General features: G+C 47.7%; 1 protein-coding gene across 1 annotated transcript; it reads left to right on the forward strand.

The window, feature by feature from the left end:
- The first annotated feature begins 1,012 nt into the window (after positions 1 to 1,012).
- RAB12 (RAB12, member RAS oncogene family) lies at positions 1,013 to 22,546 on the forward strand. Its single transcript, XM_068993783.1, has 6 exons — positions 1,013 to 1,457; positions 11,869 to 11,929; positions 17,368 to 17,506; positions 19,392 to 19,481; positions 20,161 to 20,265; positions 21,370 to 22,546. The coding sequence occupies exons 1-6, from the start codon at positions 1,013 to 1,015 to the stop codon at positions 21,481 to 21,483; spliced, it is 954 nt and encodes a 317-aa protein (XP_068849884.1). The 3' UTR covers positions 21,484 to 22,546.

Below are 22,546 nucleotides of genomic sequence, written 5' to 3' on the forward strand. Positions count from 1 at the left end.
TCTCTTATACGTGTAAGCTTCCAGTTTACCCTGTGGGCAATGCTGCACTTTCACAAATCAGGTTAGTAGAGTAATACCCACATGGACTAAGCTGGTACTAAACCTAGTTCTAAATAAAGCTGAAATTTGGTGAGTTACATGATCATGCTGGGCAAATGTGCCAGCTCCTATCATGTTTAGAACCCTGTGTTCTGAGGTGCTCAAGTTCACGCTGAGGAATTTGCTAAACAGATCCATGGCGAGGGATCAGAGCAGTGATTTTCTGAGTCCTTAAATCCTTCCAAACAGAAGTGGCCAAACACACAGCCCAAGCTCAGAGTCCCTAAACTTCTGGAGTGTCAGTCTTGGAGTTCCTTACTACTGTTTGAACTCACGGGCTTCCCCAAAGGAGCAGGCAATTTATTTTATTTACAAGTTAAACGGAATGAAAACGTATGCACTTTGCATTAGGCAGCAATCAGGACTGAAAATAGCTGATTTCGGCGAGTTTCCTGTGGAAAATATGAGACAGACGTGGTCAGTCTGCCTTCCAAGAGGGGTGGATGGGTCCGGGCCTGAGCCGGGGCGGGTGTGCAGGGGACCCCCCCCCCCAGGGGGCGGGGGTCGACGCGGGGGCCGGTCGGGGACGGTCAGTGCAAGTTTACAGCGGTGATCTGGGGCAGAGTGGGGAGGGGGACTATCAGAGTGCATGCAACAGGTTGGGGGAGACGGCTATCGCACGGGCCTAGTGTTTGTGGGCTGCACTCAATGACAGCAGGGGCAAGAGAAGGGAAGAAGGAAAGAAGGGGATGCGGATGGAAAAGAAGGGGATGCGGATGGAGGGAGCAGAAGGTGAAAATCTCAGAAAGGCAAGGGGGCCAGAGGGCAGCGGAGGCCAAGCAGGGAGCGCGAGCAGGCAGCGGGGGGCGCGCACGGGCGGTCCTCCGGCCGGCAGGGGGCGCGCGCGGGGGGTCCCCGCCCCGCCCCACCGCCCGCCCACCCGCGCCTGCGCCGTCGCGCCGCCTCGCCCGGGATGCTGCTGCCGCTGCTGCGGAGTAGCTGCTTCCCTTCCTCCTCCCCCGGCGGCGGCGGCGGCGGGGCGGACGCTGGGGGCCGGCCGGCGGCGCAGCTGCAGCGCGGAGCCCGCGGGCCGCCGGGGCCGCTCGAGCGCGCGCTCGCCCAGCCCGGGGCCGAGCCGCGGCGCTTGGCGGAGGCCGAGGGGGCGCGGGGACTCGGGGGGCCGCATGCGTGCATGGATCCGGGCGCCGCGCTGCACAGGCGGCCCGCGGGCGGCGGCGGGTTGGGCGCGGGCTCCCCGGCGCTGTCGGGCGGCCAGGCCCGCCGGCGCAAGCAGCCCCCCAGGCCGGCCGACTTCAAGCTGCAGGTCATCATCATCGGCTCCCGCGGCGTGGGCAAGACCAGCCTGATGGAGCGCTTCACCGACGATACTTTCTGCGAGGCCTGCAAGTCCACCGTGGGTAAGGCGGGCCAGGGGCGGCCCCGGGGGGCCCCTGCAACCCCGGACCGGACGGAGCCCCCGCCCCGGCCGTCTCGAGGCCGGGGATGCACGGGGCCTGTCCGGCCGGGGACGGTGTGAGCGTCTCTCCACTGGAGCACCCCCCACCAAGTCCTCATCAGGAAGAATGGGGGGCAGGCAGGCAGCGTGGTGGACACGAGCTGTGCCCTGGCTGGATGGCCGGAGTGGTCCCCTCTGGAGAATTTTGATGCCTTAGCTTTGCCTTCCTAGGAGGAGGGGCATTTCCACTGTACACGCTACTTGTTTTTCTAATTTTGAACTTAATTTTCTGTTGTCTTAAAATAATGGAAATTTTAAATCACCTGTGGAGGAGAATCTGTGGTTAATATTCGAAGTAAGACTAAGAAGTTTCTTCTTTTAACTATAAATGTGAGCAGAAGGACTTCAGCTGTGTTTTTCTGTGACTTCAAATAACCTAGGGGACCCGCAAGTGGGAAGGGCACCTCCCTCGCCCCGCCCCCGCACCCCGCACTGCCAGGTGGGGGAAGGGGGCAGCCAGGTAACTACAGGAACCCCCTGGGCCTGGAAGTGGCCTATCCTCAGAATGTAAAACTGAAACTGCAGGGAAGTTTTCTGATGGAGTCACATGTATAGGCCTTGGCTTTGAGGTCTGTCTGGTCATTGTGTAACAGTTGTTTCTCTGGAAAACCCCTTAAAAGCTGTCAAAGATAGGGGAACCCCGCAGATGAGATAGTTGTTTGAGCGGAAGATCAGTCACCTTCAGTAAAGGTTAGGTGGAGGGGGGATTCCCCTAGGGGAGATCCAAGAAATAATACATAGTATATAAACATGAAATTCAGAACTGAAACATTCATTCCACACACACACCACTTGTGTATTTAGATAGTTCCAAGGTGATACAATTTGGAGATTAATTGGCTTTGTTGTCCTGTTATAGAAGACCCCTCCATTTGAAAAGGCTTATTGTAAGATTAATCTTACATTTTTCAAGTTGTAGTTTTGTTTGTGAGAACTTGTTTCCTTTCATACTTTTTAATAATAGATCATTTTGGATGTATTTGTGCTCTCTGTACCCTCTTTGTTGTTAAGATCTTGGCCTTGAAACCATGAGATTAAAGTTCAGTAGTGTAGCTTAGACCTGTTTCAAATATCCAATTTTGGATCATATAAAGTATGTGAAGTTATTCAACCGTCAAAAGAGGGTTTATGCTGTTAATTTTAGTACCTGGCCTAAGTAAAACAGAACTAAAAGTAATTCAGAATTATCCATCTTTTATGGCTTAATACTTAAAAATGTACAAAAATGAAGAATAACACAGTTGTACTATGTGGTGTAGAGAAACCAGCACCGGGCTTCTGGGTGGATAATAGGGTTTGGTGGATGGAGAGTGAGATGGAGGGTGAAGATGTGCTGTAGAGAAGGGCAGAGGGGAGGTGGGGAGGGGTCTCCTAAGCTGGGGCCATGTGTAGGAGCACCCCCACATCATTAGGGGACTTTGGGTGAATGCTTCAAGACCTGGGCTGCCATGAAGCATGGAGGGTGGACCTTGTGTATCAGCTGGAGCCGTAAAGCGCTCTGGGTACGGCCCTGGCAGGGAGGCAGTTTCTTCGGGTACTTGGGAATCAGGAGGGGACCAGGCAGTCAGTTTCTTTGTCCCCTTAACAAACAAACATAAATGCACATGTATACATGTCTCCCCACACCACCCCTGCCGCTGGGGTCCCTTGTGCCCTTTGACTTTATCTCGCTTGTTTTTGTTTCCTCCATACATAGTCTGTAGTCCTTGGCTTGATAAGTGTTTATTTGTGGGAAGTTCAGAAAAGGATGATAACTTCTGGTCTGACCCAGACTGTGAGAACACTTTGAGGAAGTTAACTAAACCCCTCTTCTATCTCTGCCTCTGAGTCACTTTTCCCTTCCACATATCAGATCACTTATTGAGCACCTACTGTGCACGGATGCTGTGCTACCCTTGGGGGCCTCAGTGGTGAGGAGGACAGTCTCTGTCCAGATTGAGGGGTGGGGAAGGGGGGTCCTGGGGATGCCCAAGGGCAATTAGGGCAATGTGGAGATGTGTGCAGACCATCTGGGGAGCGCAGGGAAAGCCCCCTAGTCCGGGTGGAGTAGGGGCTGGTCAAGGCCTTCCTCCACGCTGGAATGCTGTAGAGATAAGTTCATTCCTTGAGTTCCTTAGAAAAGCAAGTGTACATGCGGCGCTGGGTGAGGTGTAGCTGGGGTTGCCTCACCTGAATGCCCCCACCTGAGCAGGTGGCTCACAGGGTCCTTTTGAGGCGCATTGTTGAGTGCCGTCTCCACAGACCCCGCACAGATTCTGTTCCTCCGGCCTCACCTGTCCAGCTGCAGAGTCTGGAAAAGACCACCCACCTTGTGCAGGTGCTGCTGACCCAGGAGGGTCACTCAGGTGATGCCCTCAGCCGACCTCAGATTGGAAGTAGCCCCTCCAGTGAGCATTTGATAAAGCCAGGCAGGCTCACCGGACTTTCTGTAAAGAAGCATAGCAGAAACCCTGAGGGATTTGAGATAATAAGCCTATTTTATCAAATTATAACTGAACAAAATGTTGGTTTTGTTGTTGTTGTATTACTGATCAAACCAGAATTTGTTTTGGTTTAAAAGACATGCGGAACTCACCAGGGTATGAAACTGAAAAGACTTTTAATAATTGACCTATTTAGTGAAAATTGTCCAGGTAGAATATTACTTTCAAATGGGATTTCATATTCATGGAATTGAGTTAGTCTGATGGGGCAGGAGGAGAAGGGGACAGCAGAGAATGAGATGACTGGATGGCATCACTGACTCGATGGGCGTGGGTCTGAGTGAACTCCGGGAGCTGGTGATGGACAGGGAGGCCTGGTGTGCTGCGATTCATGGGGTCGCAAAGAGTCGGACACGACTGAGCGACTGAACTGAACTGAACTGATGTGGCTAGCATGGTTTGACAGATACAGCTTTTCGAAGTTTGAGAAACAGGAGAGAAAAAAAAAAACTGGTTAGCTGTAGAAATTCACAACTCTCTAAATACCATGTCGATCTGTTTCTTATATAACTATTGGAAGCTCACTGTTTTGTTTGGATCAAAATGTTTTTGCCAGGCAGCACCCCTTACCCCACTCCCAGCAACTTACATTTCTAGAAAAGCATTCTTTTTTTAAAAACCTAGGCTCTGATTGAAGCTTTTCCATGAACTAGTCTGTGACTTTGGATAAGTAATTTATTTTGTCTTTGTGTATAAACGGTTACATTCTGTTAGTGGCAGCTACAGTTTCTTGAGCACATACTGTGTACTAGCAAAAGTATACTCTTTCTAAACCTCACAACAGTCCTGAAAGTTTCCCCATTCTACAGATGAGGAAGCAGAGTCCCAGAGGGTAAACAGCTCGCCCACAGTGGTCCAGCAGTGAGCGAGTGGTCAGGGCCAGGGCTGCAAGTGAGTTCCTTCTGTCTGTCTGTTCCTTAGCTTACTTTGGGATTTAAGTTCACTTTACTTTGAAAATATGGATGAGACTCTTTCCTGCTTGTCTAATTTGGCCCCTCGGCAGCCCTGTGAGGGTGGAGAGTGATGCCATCAATGGTAGCACTGAAATTGATTCTCTGTAACGGTGCCCCCATTATTTGTCACTTTCTTCTGGGAGTGATGCTTTAAAAGGTTCATTTCTAAATATTTAATCATTCAAGTGTCTGAAACTTTTGAAATATTTACTAAAATACATTTAAATACAGGAAAAGGAGGAGTAAGACCGTTTGGACCGGAGTATCAGTTTCCCGAACAGTGAAGTTTCTTCCAGAGCGCCAGAGGCCAACATAGGATTGCCAGGTCTTTTATTGTTTTGCCACGTAAGGACATTTTTTTAACAATCCACTAGCACCAACTTTTCAAAAAACAACAAACAAAGAAAGATAACATGAGGTAGACCCCCAAAATAGGAAAGAATGTAAAATATCCGAATATCAGAATTTGTAAGTTCTTTGAACTCAGTTTGAGGTCCTCACAACTCTGTCAGTGTTTTTCTCATTTTGCAGCAATAACTTAGCTTCACAGCCTGGTCCTGAGAGTAAGCTTTCCTAGACGATGAGAGTGCTCGGTGGAGCCCTGTTTGTACTCAGTCGTGTGCCGGGGTCTCAGTTCTCAAGCCCACCCCTTCAGGCCCTGTGTTCACCGTTCCCAAGGCAGGGAAGCCTGGTGGTGCAGGTGACTGATTCATCCGACCCCGTAGTAGAGCCAGAAACAGAACCAGCAGGTCCAAGGTGCAGGTGGCCGTAAATCCCGTGCAGGAGTGGCTGTCGGTGGGTTGACCTTGAACGTCAGCGGGCAGGAGGCAGGAGATCCCACCACTAGGATCTACTCTGCTTTGCCTACACACAGTGAGTGGAACCACTGGCAAGGGAAATCGCTTGTACTTTATTTTGGAAATTTAGGTCAGAGATTTTTGTTCAGAAACCCAGAATGAACATTTCATACTGGATTAAAATTCTTAGCTGTGCGTTTTGTGTTACTCTTCTGTGATCCTGGGCAGTCTTTGAAGCCATGGCTGAGCTGCTCGACTATTTCACTTACAAGGGAATTAAGGAGAATTGTCCCGAATTCCCACTCCAAAGCCCAGACCTTCCAGCGTCAGCCCCTCCCCTGCTGGGCTGATGTAACAGGATGACTCAGGGAGACGGGAGTGGGCGAGGAGCGCCAGTTTTTATGCCAGCCTGTGCTGTGCGTTGTGCGGTTTGGCTCATTTAATGAACTCAGAGCATGCTGATAGGCTTGTGCAGAACGCATTTGTGGAATAAAGTAGCTGTCTTTCCCAGAAAGTGTGGAAAGTTGGCGATCGGGTTGTTGGGGCTGATAAAAATCTATTTAAAGACCTGGCTTACGTGCATTTGGCCTTTCTTTCACCATGTAGCTCTTTCTGGAGAAGAAAGGTCTGCCTCTGTAGGATGAGAGGGACCCAGAACTTTCAAGTCTGCCTCCCCTGCAGCTGTGGGGTGCAGGGACGGCCTTCAGAAGGCGGCCTGAGTTCCTTAGACTTATGGTAGCGCCAGAGCTTTCTCCAGCCTTGCATGCCAGGAGCAGCCTTCTAATTAAGTATTTGGTTTAATCTGCAAAGAAAACATAGCTTTGTATACCATTCAGCAACTGTTTTCTGAGGGGCGGTGTATATTTGTGTGAGACTCCATCCCACTGGCCGTTCATGGGGCTGGAAGCCCACCTGCCTGCCTGGCTGGTCCCTGCAGAAGGGGAGGTGAGTGGTGGAGATGCCCTGATGAATATCGGGGCCCACGTGCTCCGTGACCTCGCTTCCCTGCCTCCACCACCCCCACCCGCACCCCCCACCCCCGCCCACCGCCTTGCCTGTGAAGTTCATGTGCAGTGCGTCTGTTCCAGCCGGCTGCAGGGCCATCTCCTGTGTGTGTGCAGGTGAGGGACGCAGATGGTCTTTGTTTGCTGGGATACAGACCACCCAGTCTGGACTGAGGAGGCGGGTCTTGTTAGACTCAGGGCAGACGCTGGATAGCCTCAGGCCTGCGAGCATTGTTTAATGACATGCAATCATTTAAACTATTCTAGTAGCACCTGTTTCTGAGGCGATCCAAGTATTTTACAGTTACATTACTTCGTTCCGTTGAGTTCTCATAGCTCGGCTTAAGTAGGAGAAGCCCCATGATATTAAACTGTGGTTCGGGGCCCCTCTGGGGCAATACGGGAGGGTGATCTGCCTTGCCTGCCCTTTGTAGGATGCTCTCCTGGGGGAATGCGTCTGGGCTCTCCCCGGAAAGACAGTGCTCAGGTGGAAAGCTGGCCTCATGGTCAAGAGACCGCTTTCTGATAGTAAACGTTCCTCCATCTGGGTGACCTTGGCACATTTCTTAGTTTACTTTCTCACTGTCAACTCAGTGGAAATGGAGGGAAGCCTCCATCAGGGGAAAGACTACATCCAGGATGGGGTGACGCTGTGAAAGATACATGTCCTTGGGAGAAAGGCCGGCCTGTGATCTCAAGACAGTTCTTATAAACTGGCAGTAACAGTTAATAACAATTTGTCACCACTGCTTGAACTGAGACTTGACTTCAAAAGTGTGAAATCCTACAGCCTCCAGAACCTGTTTTGTTGTTGGTTATTTGCTGAGTGGTGTCTGACTCTTTTGGAACCCCATGGACTGCAGTATCTGAACTGAAGTCAATTAAAATCATACTTTCACACCAACTCCAAGTCCTTGTTGTTGGAGGTGGTGGGGAGTGGTGAGGGGGGACGAACATTCACCTGTATCCTAGGCATGGGCCACTGGTCAGTTCTGCTTTTGTGAAACTTCGTGCTGGAAGGGGATATGAAGAAAGAAACTTCTGTTTATTTTTGCTATTTTCATTTTTGTGATTTTTTATGCCTCAGCAAAAAGTAACACGGTAATGTTCTTTTGAATATGTTTTGCCTGCCGGGGAGCCTCAAAATCTTATCAGCACTGAGGACGACAATTCTTTACGCTCTTGCTGAGATTTATGAAACGTGAGTACAGAGGTGACAGGACCAGGTGAAGTTCTGTTCTTGAAGAGCTCAGTTATGGTGACCCTGGGCCACTTGCAGAAGATTCCACGCTTTTCCCTGTTTCCACGTTTGACTTTTTTTAACAACCTTCGGTTGTGAACAGTGTTAATAAATTTGAACCTAGGTTCTGCCGCTCAGCTAGCAGAAGTGATCTGACCTTGGTCTCTCCTCTGTTCTGTGAAGGTAGCACCCAGCTTGCTGGGCTCCTGAAGGAGCCCACATGTTGCATGTCAGGCTCAGGGCATCTGATAGACACTGTCATCATTATTAAAGGGAATTAAGATCAAGAAAGACTTGAATAGTCGTATCTATACAACAGAGGGATTACACCCTGTGACCTGTGTCCTTCCTGATGGAAATATTTTTAGGAAGACTTAGACGCCTGTCACCCAGCAGGACATTCCCTTAGTGGATCACTTCCAGTCTCAGTGACTATAATAATCCCCTGGGGCTGGGGGTGGCGTGTGTAATGGAGAGGACCTGGGCATATGAAGACTGCCCCTCCTCTAAGGATGTTCCACCAGTAACAGGGCTTGTAAAGGCTCCCCTGGTGGCCCAATGGTAAAGAATCCACCTGCTGATTCAGGAGACATGGGTTCAAGGGGCGGGAAGATCCCCTCGAGGAGGAACTGGCAACTCATTCCAGTATTCTTGCCTGGGAAATCGCGTGGACAGAAGAGCCTGGTGGGGTACAGTCCATGGGGTTGCAAAAGAGCCAGACACAACTTAGGGACTAAACAACCGCAAGCTGGGATTGTAGGAGAAATTAAATGCTCGGGCTCCAGGGGGATGCGCGTGCCAGGCACCCTGAATCCTACTGCTCTGCCCACCAGACGGGCTCACGACAGAGCACCTGCACTTCCTTCCTACGATTTAAATATGTGTGTGCTCGTTTCCTCATCAGGCCTGAGTTACCTCCTGTTTCCTCCTCTTTAGTCGCCCTGCCCTTTCTCCGTACACAACCAGCGTTTGATGGAGAAGAGGGGCGGGTCTCCATCAGATTTACTGGACCGCTGCCCCGTGCCAGGCAGCGTTCTAGGCTGCAGAGGCCAGAGGGGACTGTCCTGAAAAGGCACCTGTTGCTGTCCCGTGGGGGAAACCAGCGGAGCCACAGGGCAGGGCTGGAGGGAAGGGGGATGGTGAGCCGTCGGGAGGCACAGAAGGGAACCCCTGGACCTGAAAAGGCTTTTGGGCAGATGAGGAGGTTCTCCAGGAGAGGAGAGCAGAGAGGGTGTTTCACCAAGTGCCTGTCGGTTTAGGTCTGGATGGCTCAGGTCTTCAGGGCGGGACTGTCTCCACCACCCGACGGAGTAGTAGCTGCTTGCCTCCCCGGATGGTCAGGACACTGTAGAAAGTGGGTTTTCAGTAAAAGCTGCCACTTTTTTTTGTCCTTTATCTGTTTATAAACATTGGTCCTGGGCCCCCCTGCTCAGTCAGGAGACTGTACTGACTTTTCCCAAACCTAATCCCCTCCTTGAGGCTGTTGGTGACTTGCTACCTTTTATTCAGGATCATTATAATTTCTGTGACCTGCAAATGTTAACCATGGACATTAAGAGATATTTTTTACCTAATGTAAAAAAGCTTTTTAAAAAATGTGTAGTTGTATACTTTGATGTAAGGGTTTGTTTCTAAGCCATAGGTTGGAGTAAGTTTCCAGCCATCACCAGCTAAACTAGTGGCTCTTACTATTAAAAGAGATTTTGTTTAAGAGCAAGCACCATTTTAATGAGCTGTTTCCTTTTGTGGAATTTTAGATTTAGCCACTGGATATTTTTCTGTTGTTGTTGTTGATGTCTTTAACCTACTCACTAAAACTAGGTAGTTGGGGCTAAACACGTTCTTCATCCTGTTTGCTGTTCATTCATCTTTAACAGTGTATTTATAATCACACAATAACATTACCACTTATTCCTACTTTTGACTATTAATACCCTTTCCTTTGTTTTTATTCATTAAACTTCGTAATTACAAAATAGCTGTAGTGCAGGACTGCTAAAGTCACAAAGTTGTTTAAGTTGGTTGAAGAAAAAAGACTTGACATGATCAGACTGAGAGCCGTTCTTAGCGGAGAAAACAGCCTAATCAAAACAAAAGTTATTTGTGCTGTTTCTAGAGATTCTTGTAGTTAACTTGAAGCAGAGCCCACAAGAGAAGTATCTGCTAGTTCTTTTCCGTAAAATGTGGCAGCCAGTGCAACAAGTCGTAACCAAAGTGGCAGCCCCCTTAAGTAAAACTAAAAAAAACCAACTAGAAACAAAATGGAATAGTGGCCATGATACAGTGTGAATTAGATTTGTAAATCACATGGTGAGGCCCTAGCTTTATGCTGATATCAGGAAGAAGGGGTTTTTCTGAATTGTGCCTTTTCAACATCAGAGCATAGCACATAGGTGCAGGCTGGTTTCTGTGCCTCGTAGAGTATCATGTTCAGCTCTGCCCTTCCCTGTGATTGAATCACAAAGGATTCGGGTTGGTCTCTGCTTGAGGATGTTGGTCGTGTACAGACACGCTTCCTGTTCCAAGGCTGTCTGAGAGTCATCTGACTCAGGAAAAGCAAAGCTGTTCCAGAACTGAAAGTGAAATTGGCTTCCCCAGCATTTGCATGAGCTTTGAGATCAAGGCTGAGGGAGAGAGTAAGAAGCAGGGTGCCGTGGCCTCTTCTTCAGCCGTGACTTTTATATTCCTGCCACGTTTCTCTGTTGTACAGACCTCGGTCCCACCCAGGCTTGTAAACACATTTTCTGGTTGCATTGGTGTCTGCAGCATGTTGCTAATTATAAAAGTAAGTCACACGCCTTGCCTGTCGCCTCAGGAACATCATCTGACTTTGAAGAGCTATGTCGTGCCCCCTCCATCCTCCACCTCGCAGCACCGGGACCCTGGATCCATAAAGCAGCCAGAAAATATTAATAGTTCCCATAGAGATTAGGTTTCCACTTCCCACATTTAGCTGGCATTATTTTTTTAAGCTGGTTGTTTTTTTTTTTTTTCCTTGTGAGAATTCTGTAAAAAATACTGTTTTATATTATTTCACAAATATTGTGAAATTTGTGTTAAAAAAGTATTGAAGTTTTCTGTAACTGACAAATAGATAAGAAAATATCCACAGGTGAAACTTTGCTTTAAAAATTTATCTGAAGCCTTAAGGGCTGAACTGGAGAGGGATGGGGATTTGTCATGGTTTGCTTGCCACTATTAAAGCCCACTCCAGTACTCTTGCCTGGAAAATCCCATGGATGAAGGAGCCTGGTGGGCTGCCGTCTATGGGGTCACACAGAGTCGGACACGACTGAAGCGACTTAGCAGGATTAAAGTAATTTAAAAAATGAAATTAATTTGTATGAGTAAAATTTTTCAAAAAGAATTCCTCTTCTACACTATTGGCAATATAATAAAGTCACTTTTGTGAATGCTAAAGAATTTATTATCATAATTTCTTAATTCAGACTATGGCTGTTTGAAATCAAGATTGAGTTTCCAGTGCTCCACGTAAGAATTTCCCCCCAAGACAGCATGTGTATAAAGCCATTGTTTGTGTAATGATTCACTGTGATTTTTAAGTGGATTTTAAGCTGCACCTCCAGTAGTATTAAACTCTATTATGAATAGCAAGTGCTTCCTCTCCAGTTCGGGGTAGAACCTAACATATGCTACTCGTTGTGTGGAGAAGCATAGAGTGGTGGTCGTCTTGGGGACCGGAGGATTTCTTCTCTCTCCTTTTGGGATTCAGTGTGGTCAGTTTTTTGGGTTTTTGCCACAATGGCATACAAATAGTACTGCTTTTCTGACAGATTGCCTTGTTTTTGCTTCATCTTTGTCTGTTTTATTTACAGGTGTTGACTTTAAGATCAAAACCGTAGAGCTAAGAGGAAAGAAAATTAGGCTACAGATCTGGTAAGTGGGGCCCTGCACCCAGTTATCACCGTGTGTGTTCAGCAGTCCACACGCTCGTCTAATACAATTAACCGTCGGAGCGGGCCCGTCTCTCCTGCGTCTCCTCTCCTCCGCTCTCGTTCAGGTGAAATGAACGGAGCTTCCTTCCAGAGAGCGTTCAGGAAAGAGCCCATGTAGCTCAGCCCCGCTTGCCACGGGGGCCTTGGAGAGACTGTTGTTATACTTCCGTGGTGACTGGCTTGGAGCCTTTAGTCCTAGTGTGACGTCATCAGACATACCGTCATCACTGAGACAGTCGCTCCAGTGCTCGTCTACACGTTTTCAGAGTTACTTACTCTGCAAGCATCCGGAGAACGGCCAGCGTGCTCCCTCCCCGGAGCTGCGCATCTTGGGCAAGGCGCCCTCGGGCGTGTCCTCGGTGGTCCGCTCGTGCCCTGGGCCCCTCTGTGCCCCGTGCGGGGAGCCCAGAGCCCCCTCCCCGCACCCCAGGAGCGTGTGAGAGACTAACCCAGCCGTGTGGAGGCCGCTCAGCCACCTTCCTTGGGGACCCGGGAGGAGCCCCTCAGGAGGAGGGACTGGTGGGAGCGCCCGCGGGTGTCCACGCCGCCCTCGTCGCTAACACAGTCACGCCGCAGCGTCTCAGCCACTAACTCCTCTCGCAGGTCGGCCTCAGCTCTGTCTGTCTGCCGTGTCTGTCGCTTCCATCGCGTTCATTGCTGCCGCGCCGGCGGCTCCATCGTCACCTAGCGCTTCCGTGTTAGTGCCATGTCTCATCCCCACCCGCGCCCCCGTGCGGGGCGCCCGCCGGCCGTGTCAGGTAACGTCCCCGTGGGTCATCGCTGACTGTTTCACCCGCTTGAAGGATTGGGGGTGACGGGGGTTGCTTTTTTGTTTTGTGTTTTTGTATTTCATATCTTTGGGAAGTTCCTTGATCATCTGTGGTTAGGAAAAGAACCATTTTCCCATCTCTGCTTGAAGTGTGTCTACGTGTATGTATGTAGAACTTGGTGTAAATATAGCTAAAATAAGATGTCAACCCGAATGTAGATTCATGAGTTTACACCCCCATGGTGGCTCAGTGGTAAAGAATCCACCTGCCAGTGCGGGAGACATGGGTTTGACCTCTGGGTTGTGGGTTCGATCCCTGGGTCAGAAAGATCCCCTGCCAAAGGAAAGAAGGAAATGGTAACCCACTCCAGTATTCTTGCCTGGGAAATCCCATGGACAAGGAGTCTGGCAGGCTATAGTCCATGGGGTCACAAAGAGTCAGACAGTTGAGTGACCTACAGCAGCAGCAGCAGCACGTATCCTGGAAATCACGCACAGAGGCTTCCGGCTGTTGTGTTGAGATGGACTTAAAGCTGAGAAACTGGCTTCCTGCCTTAAGGCAAACACATAATTAAGATGCTCTGTATGGGGGACTTCCTTGGCAGTCCAGTGGAAGTCCCCCATACAGAGCATCCCATGCAGGGGGTGTGGGTTTGATCCCTGGTTGGGGAGCTAAGATCCCGCATGCTGCATGGCGTGCGCCCCACCCCACCCCCCAAAAAAGATGCTCCACATGAAGGTCTCTTGTTCGGTCCAGTGCTCACTGTTGGTGAATTTGGTTTCCACTAGAGTCCCTGTGTTGATGTCATCAAGCTTGTTTCCTTTCATTCTCTGCTTGAAGAGGTGGAACTTTCATACACTGACATTGATTTCTGCAAATTAAGAATTGTGTCATTTCACCAGATATATTAAATACAGAAAAATGATGGTTTTTCAAAGCAGGGTTGTAGTATTAAACTGGGGGGAAAGGATGTCAGGAAGTTTTCAATTTGCCCCCAAAGCAGAAAGAGACATAATAATATCATATTCCACCCACAATAAATGATGATTTGGCTGATGTACTGCAAATCTCTGAAAGTCAGCTCTTGGTCATTACAGTGGAAATTAAGATTCATTGAGATAAAGGTGGGAATATGAGAATTCTACGTCTCATTGGATAGATAAAAGCCCAATCAGGGCATCGGTATTGTATTACTGTCCAGCTGTGTGAGACGTGGAGACTGGGGTGGAATTTTTGCGGTCCTGGCTCAGAGTAAGAATCTAATAAATACTTGTTGAACTGAATTGGATTCTATTTACCTTGCTCTCTGACCATCTGTGAGAGCAGATAATTCCATGGGGAAATGATCAAACAAAGGAGCCTTGGAGAGGAATAGCCTTGGCAATCCAGATATTTTGGAAATATGGATTATTCTCTTCAGTGAAGATGCTTTTCTGCCTCACGCAGTCAAGAATACTGGTCACAGAGAGATGGAGTTTAGGGACTGGCCTTGATGTTTCCTCGCTGGTGTCTTGTATGCTAACCGTTTGTTGTTGTTGAGTCACTTCGGTTGTGTCCGACTCTTTGCAACCCCCTGGATTATAGCCCACCAGGCTTCTCTGTCCATGGGACTTCCCAGGTAAGAATACTGGAATGTGAGCTGCCATCTCCTTTTCCATGGGATCTTAATATCAGAAATGCCTGTTACTGTCCTGATTCTGGTTGTTGGGTTTTATTAGAATCTCTCCCGGGGTCTGCTGTGCAACCTCACACTTGCAGGTAGTGGAGCTGTGTTACTCGTGCTTCCGAGGTCAGACCTCATGTTACGTGTTCTTACCACAGCAGCCTCAAGATGATTTTCCAAAAGCTTGTATTATGTCTAATGTCTCTGTTCTTCAGCCCCTGATTTCTGAATCCTAACTTAGTGGATGTTTAGAGAAACGAATGTGAAATTGTTTTATGCTAAAAGCCACCATAAAACTACTTATAAAGACTCACAAGAGCATGTAATCCCCAAAATGCTCAGTGAAGACCTTATACCCAGTTGCTATTTAAATTTGTGGTGCAGCTATAATGTGCTAACCACAGACTTCAGAGTAGGAAAACATGTGTTGTTTTTGCTTTTTTAAAGAAGTGAGTGAGAGCTGTTTTATCAAATCCTAAGTTGAACAAGCCAGCACTGTGATGGGAAGAGAAACCACAGTCAGGAAGATACTTTATTTTCTTGAAAGTATTAATTACACCGCTAAATGCCTAGGGTCCCGGGAATAATTTTGTTCACTGATTCCTTGTGTGAATGAAACGGTATCTGAGTCAGTTCTTTCTCACCTGATTGGAAGGTGCCTTTTAGTGTCTGCAAGTTGGTTTTATTTTATTCTGAATTCTTCAGGAATCCAATTTGGGGGCAGTTTTGAGTCAAAAAATAAAGTTTATTTTGCCTTGAATTGGCATCCACTTTCTGCATTTTGCACACGTAGGCTTTTGTTTAGCACATTTGGATGGAGGGCCTGCAGTGGGCCAGGCCCCTGGACCCTAGTGGACAAAACAGACCAGCTTAAGCCCCTGGGCGTTCCAGCCAAGAAAGAGCACAGGGGAGTCTTACATCCGCTGGGACAAAGTGGCAGCGTTGCTTTATGTGGAAATGAATTTGCCAACAGGCTTCATTGTTTGGCATGATGACACATCCCTCAGTTCAGTTCAGTCGCTCAGTTGTGTCCGACTCTTTGCGACCCCATGAATCGCAGCACGCCAGGCCTCTCTGTCCATCACCAACTCCTGGAGTTCACTCAGACTCACATCCATTGAGTCAGTGATGCCATCCAGCCATCTCATCCTCTGTCGTCCCCTTCTCCTCCTGCCCCCAATCCCTCCCAGCATCAGAGTCTTTTCCAATGAGTCAACTCTTTGCATGAGGTGGCCAAAATACTGGAGTTTCAGCTTCAGCATCATTCCTTCCAAAGAAATCCCAGGGCTGATCTCCTTCAGAATGGACTGGTTGGATGTCCTTGCAGTCCAAGGGACTCTCAAGAGTCTTCTCCAACACCACAGTTCAAAAGCATCAATTCTTTGGCGCTCAGCCTTCTTCACAGTCCAACTCTCACATCCATACGGGACCACTGGAAAAACCATAGCCTTGACTAGACGGACCTTTGTTGGCAAAGTAATGTCTCTGCTTTTGAATATACTATCTAGGTTGGTCATAACTTAATTTCATGGCTGCAGTCACCATCTGCAGTGATTTTGGAGTATTACTGGGGGTAGCTTCTCTGAGCTAGGTGCGTCCAAACAAAATCATAAGGAAGCCCCAATTTCTCCCATACCAAGATCCTGAAAAGAAGTAAATTCCATGTTTAACAGTGGAAAGGTCAACATCGCATAACTTGGTGGTTATCAATGACAAAATGTGTGGGTGATATTTAATTTAAACAATTTAAGCCTGGCAATCTCTATTAACCAACCAAAAAATAAAGTCTGACACTGTTTCCACTGTTTCCCCATCTACTTCCCATGAAGTGATGGGACCAGATGCCATGATCTTCATTTTCTGAATGTTGAGCTTTAAGCCAACTTTTTCACTCTCCACTTTCACTTTCATCGAGAGGCTTTTTAGTTCCTCTTCACTTTCTGCCATAAGGGTGCCTAAGGGGAGTTAATTTGGTGGTGAGTCTAGGCTGGAACAAAGGCGTAAACTGTAGCACCTTTGCCAAATGTGTGTTAGGGAAACGGCCTCACAAAGTTCACCCCATCCAGTGCACTTGGAAGAGGTTTCAGTGTCTCCGCCTTTCGGAAGCTCAGGCGCTGTCCTGCGAGAGTCTGTGAGCATCTTGCAAGGAAGAACCTCGTCTTCTGTGTACTGTACCCACTGCCCCCGCTTTCTCCACCATAAGCCACCTGTGTCACGGGGCTCTCAGAGTGTGCTGAGAGTTAGGGTTCTTTGGTAAAAGCTAAATTACAGATTGGCTTAAAAGAAATCATTGTACTGGTCGAAAGGCCTGCTCTCTTGAACCTCATTTGTAAATTTGTTAGCGTTCTCACGCAGTTTCTCAGCTTCTTAGGTGGAGAAAGTGGGTCTTGGCCAGCTTATGTGCACTGTTAATGTCTTCCTGTGGAAACATCAGCTTTTCCTGGAGAGGAGAGAAAGCTTTAGATTTCAAGGTCACAGTCGGAGAGTAGTCCGCTTGACCATGTTTGCAAATTTGTGGGGTCCTCTTCCTCCTTTACCGGTTTGAAGGACTAAGAAAATGACAAGACCACAGCATTTTTCATGAGTGGGGACTGTTGGTCGTCTTATCAGCAAAATCAGATAAGATACTCACCACTGAGGTTGGTTAATAGAGATTGCCAGGCTTAAATTGTTTAAATTAAATATCACCCACACATTTTGTCATTGATAACCACCAAGTTATGTGATGTTGATCTTTCCACTGTTAAACATGGAATTTACTTCTTTTCAGAATCTTGGTGTGGGAGACACTGGGGCTTCCTTATGATTTTGTTTGGACGCACCTAGCTCAGAGAAGCTGCCCCCAGTAATACTGAACGTGCACAAACCTGTGGGGAGTTGCCACGGCTGGGCCAAGTCTTCCCTGTCCGCCCTGTTCGGGGACTGACTTTTGCTGCTGTTTCTCAGGGACACGGCAGGTCAGGAGAGATTCAACAGCATTACCTCAGCTTATTACAGAAGTGCCAAGGGGATCATACTAGTCTACGACATCACTAAGAAGGAGACATTCGATGACTTGCCGAAATGGATGAAGATGATCGATAAGGTAGGTGCTGGCGTTTCTCTCTCAGAGGTGAACTCTCCGCTGTGCGTGTTAATAGTGACAACAGGAAGAAGGGAAACATTCACGGAGCATGCTTTTCCATGCCGAACGTCATTTAATCCAGATGACAGCTTTCAAAGTAGATGCGGAGTCCTGGATCACAGGTGAGGCAGAGAAGAACTAGAATGTCTTCAGGATCAGCTTGTACTTGAGAAAGCCTAGCTTGGTATTCTGGTCCCTGGGCTGTCTGACATCAGACCCACACACACTCATCCCACATGGGCAGGCTGCTTCCGTGGAATCAGGTACGGGGCCAGTTTTATTATTTCTGCAGAAAGTTCATGTGAGCACTCGCTTTGTGTGTGTCCAGAGAGTGTCAGCCTCCCGGGGACTGCCTTCTCCACTGTGCCCGGGGACACGCCGAGGCCTTGGTCAACCACTCGACCTCTGCCCACTAAACTAGAGACAGCCTTCACCCCCTCATTTTGAACTAAAGATTTTATCTTCTGGATCACAGTTGACTATGTAGAAATAAGCTGAGTGTATATAACCTGTGGGTCGCCGGCTAAGAAATGAGGAGCCAAAATGCGCCTGTAGACACAGCTGTTGAGGGTGAGATGTGTGTAAACAGTGGCCACATTTGAGAGTTGTTTCCCTCTCATTTAGTAATTTGAGGTTTAGCGCCTTTGCATAACAAGCACACTTAGTATATTATAAATTTGATTTCGTTTACAGATTGTATTAAACCCATCTGTTAGGTGATGGTGGAGAACGTTCCTCTGCAGGTCTTACCGAGCGCATTTTCAATGTGTGTCTCTTTAAAGTGTGTTGGAGACCCCAGTGGCCAGGGTTACGGAGGTGTCAGAACCAGGGTTGGGTCTGGACTCTGGGATGCTGGGGCCATGGGGTGTGCTCCCGAGGACCCCAGACAGGGGCGTCCTCGCTGCCGGCTCAGAATCCAGTGATGGAGCTACCAGGAGGCGGTGGCCTCGGTGTGAAGGGCACCTCAGTGGGGAACCTGCCCTCCTCCATCTGATACCCGGCTCTCGCCTCTCCCTCTGTGTGGCCATGCTCCCGTTTCTTCCTCTTCCCAGCCCCGTTGGGGGCACTGTTAACTGTCACCCCTTTCTGGCAAGGAGACCGAGCTCCCTGGTTAACCTGGCCGAGGTCACCCACTTGGGTACCCTGTGTGGAAGTCTTGTCTCCCATCATGTGTGAGAATGCCCCTGTTCAGGGAGTTACTTGAGACAACTTTGACCTTCTTAAAGAGAGACATTCTACTGTGCCTGCATGTTTTTTAAAACTTAGAAATGCAGCATAACTTTTCCAATCATAAAATTAACAGTACCTTGTCAGTATAGAAAATTTAGAGAACCAAGTGAAAGCACAAAAGTGAATTGAGACAGTCTGTAGCTGTGGCCCAGAAAACCCAGATTGCGTCTGTACTCCATGCCATTTCATGCCATGGTTATTTCACTAAATATTCGATCAGGGGTGGCTTCCTGTGTCGCCTTCGTGTTCTTCCAGAGCATATTTTCTGTCTTTTTCTGGCTTCACTCTTTTGTGTACCTTATTTCATTCTTCACCCACTTTGTGTGATCTTTAGATTGTTTTCAACCGAGTATAAAGCTTTGCCTGTATTCTGAGTCATTCCTTAGGGTAGATTCCTAGGAGTCACGAGAGCATCCGTGGTTCCTCGTGCCTGTGGCCACATTGCCATGCGCCCAGCAGGAGCCCTCTAGGTCAGAGCAGATTCTCAGAGAAGGAGGGGCAGGTGGACAGAGGGGCAAGTAGATAGAGGGGCGAGAAGTGTGGCCTGGGGTTGTGTTTCCCTCAGGTGTGCTGTGCCTGGCTTTGAGATTCAGCTTCTCTTGTTGCGATCCCACAGTACGCTTCGGAAGACGCGGAGCTTCTCTTAGTTGGAAATAAGTTGGACTGTGAAACTGACAGAGAGATCAGCAGACAGCAGGGCGAAAAGGTGAGGAGAGTGGGCAGTGGGGGGTGCCGGCTCCCACATCCGTGCAGTGAGCACCCTGTGTGCTTTCCCTTCTAATAAATTACTTTACGGTTCAGAATTCTGAAAATGCAGTCAGTCACATCCTTCGTCTTTGTTTGCTTTGGTTCGCTTCCTGCTCCTTTAAATTCATTTTTCAAATGGAGGGGGAAAGACACATGAGAATACACAGCATTGTTTACTGTCCCACCTGACATGTGTACATAGAGATGTTCTTTTAACCCGTGTCATTGTACTCATGATGTTCTCCTATTCTAACTCTAACCTTCCTCAGGAAATCTATGACACTCACATTTATTTTTTTGGATACATTTTAAATGTCAGATACACTACAGTTTAGACACTTGTGCACGTAATTTGACTTGAGGGTCCTGGTGTCACCTCATAGACTGTCTTTTGTTGATTTCTCATCATGTAGGAAATTGCTGCACTTTCCTACATTAACTTTCAAATGTAAATGAGCTTTACATTTGAGGATAAGCAGGACTTTCCAGGCCTTTCGTTCCAGACTTTGTCTGAGTCCCAAAGACCAAGAGCTGTTCCCCTCCCGATTACGGACCCTGTGCTTATACTAGACACATGTCGTCCCCTCCTCCCCCGACATGCACACACACACACAACAATAACGTGTGCTTGCTCTCAGTTTGCACAGCAGATAGCCGGGATGCGGTTCTGTGAAGCAAGCGCCAAGGATAACTTCAACGTAGACGAGATCTTCCTGAAGCTTGTTGATGACATCCTGAAAAAGGTAAAAAAAAAAGAATCCCGTGTCCTGACAGCACATTACCTGGAACCTCTTCATCATTTCCTTTGCTGTTTGTGGTTGGGAACCCCTCATGTAGAAAGCAAACCCCAGGGGTTGTCAGGCTGGAGACCTGTGGGTGCAGACCCGGGCCAAGGACTCAGCTCCCCAGCACATCCTCAGGGCCACGTTGCACATCTTTGCTCAGCCTGGCACACGGGTGGAGTGGGTGTGACCATTTGTTGTTGTTTTTTAGTTGCTCAGTCGTGTCCAACTCTTTGTGACCCCATGGACTATAGCTCACCAGGCTTCTGTGTCCATGGGATTTCCCCAGCAAGAATGCTGGAGTGGGTTGCCATTTCCTTCTCCAGAGGATCTTCCAGGCCCAGGGATCAAACCTGTGTCTCCTGCATTGGCAGGATTCTGTACTACTGAGCCACCGGGAAGCCCACGGGAGACTGTGGGCTGTGTTTATTTGACATTTGCTCCTCTCCTGTTCGAGTTTTCCCACCATGACCTTGTTAGGTGCAGACAGTGAGGGTCTTGCCTCCCATCAAGGCTCTTCCTGTCTAGTGGGGCCTTTCGTGGTGCCAGACCAGGAAGATGACCTCACTGGACAGCAGCACATTGTTCAAGCATCTCTGGGCTTGTATCCAGAGATTCCTTAGATCTTTAAGTGTTTTTATATTATTATTACACATAATCGTATTGATGCAATGTAATTCAGAAGCTTCTAATACAGTGGCTGTCTGTGTAGTTGCCAAGAAAAGGTACTTCTTCCTTTAGTAATGGTATGCTCCCTGAGAACACAGACCGTTTTTTTCATTTTTTTGATACTTTTAAGTTTCCATCACACTGGGCTGTGAAAGGAAATGTCGATGAGGTCCGTCTGCTCTCTTTGCCGAAGGGTGTGAGGTGGGCTGCACAGCCTTCGTGTGTTGGTTGAAGCTCCCTGAACCTGGTTCTAAGGTTTTGGCTGAATGTCTAACTGAACTCTGATGATTAGAGAGTTACCTATAAAAAAACACTTTGGTCTTCTCTAATTGTATAGTCTGCAGAGTCTTTATATTGTCGAGTTACAATGCGGTTGTCTTTTCCTTTATCCCCAAGATGCCCCTGGACATGCTCAGGAACGAGCTGTCCAACAGCATCCTCTCATTACAACCCGAGCCCGAGATCCCCCCAGAGCTGCCCCCGCCCAGACCACACGTGCGATGCTGTTGACTCGCCGCTTTGGAGGTGAAGTGGGCGTGATTCCTGGACAGGGGGAAGGTCGCATTCTGCACTACAATCATTTTGACAATTTCCTCTTGCACTTTGTAATCCACGTCAGAGCTATACACTAACTTGTAAATATGCAGATATGCAATCCTGGGTAAGTTTGGGTTATAAATGACATATTTCCCTCCAAATTATTATATTTCATTCATCATCCCAATGCCTAGTGTGTGTACACTGGGGAACGTCGTACTTCTGATACGAAGAACAGGAGAAATGAGAGCTATAATGTTTCTGGAAATACATAATATAGTTGTCCTTGTTAACTATATTATGAAGATGGAGATATTCTGATAAGAAGAAAGAACGTGGTGCTTTGCTTACTGTTTTAAAAAAAATTTGTAAAACTAAAGACTTTGGGGGGAGAAAAGCGACCTTGAATGCTTTTTCTTTATTTACATTTCTCCCAGCTGTAGCATCTTTGAAGTATTGGAGTGTTTCCCACAAAGCAAGCTCCATGCTTGCTTAAAGGTCTTGAAGGTTATTTATTCACATTAATGGTAGAACATGACTAGTTAGAATGTGGGACTTGAATTGGTCCTGAGGCCTGGGAATCTCTCTGGTTTCCTGATGAACGCACTCTGTGCTTTTAAGAACTACAAAGATTCAATAAAAGAAATGTTTTTGAAACTATAGAAGATTTTAAAAGAACGCTGCTGTCCTACACAAATCCTGTTTAAAGGAATTTTAAAGAGATGCATTTTACTATATCAAAGAACCTACACGTATTTGCCTAAACATTCTATATACCTTTGTAATGATAAAACCTCTCCCCTTGACGGTGAAGCTTATTCCTATTAAGCCTAGACTGTGGTTTTTTTTTTTTTTTTCCTGGTCTGATAATGAATTTGTGAACTCTTATCTTTGGTATATCTTTTATTAAACTGCACTGTTTGTTTAGTCAAGGTAAATAAGTCATTATGTATTTGAATAACTTGGCGTGTCTTGAGTGTTGTGATATGAGAAGCATTGTGGTCCTTCTACACTAATGAAGTGCAAATAAAATTTT

Source organism: Capricornis sumatraensis, chromosome 21, assembly GCF_032405125.1.
Source record: "Capricornis sumatraensis isolate serow.1 chromosome 21, serow.2, whole genome shotgun sequence".
NCBI classification, from domain to species: Eukaryota; Metazoa; Chordata; class Mammalia; order Artiodactyla; family Bovidae; genus Capricornis; species Capricornis sumatraensis.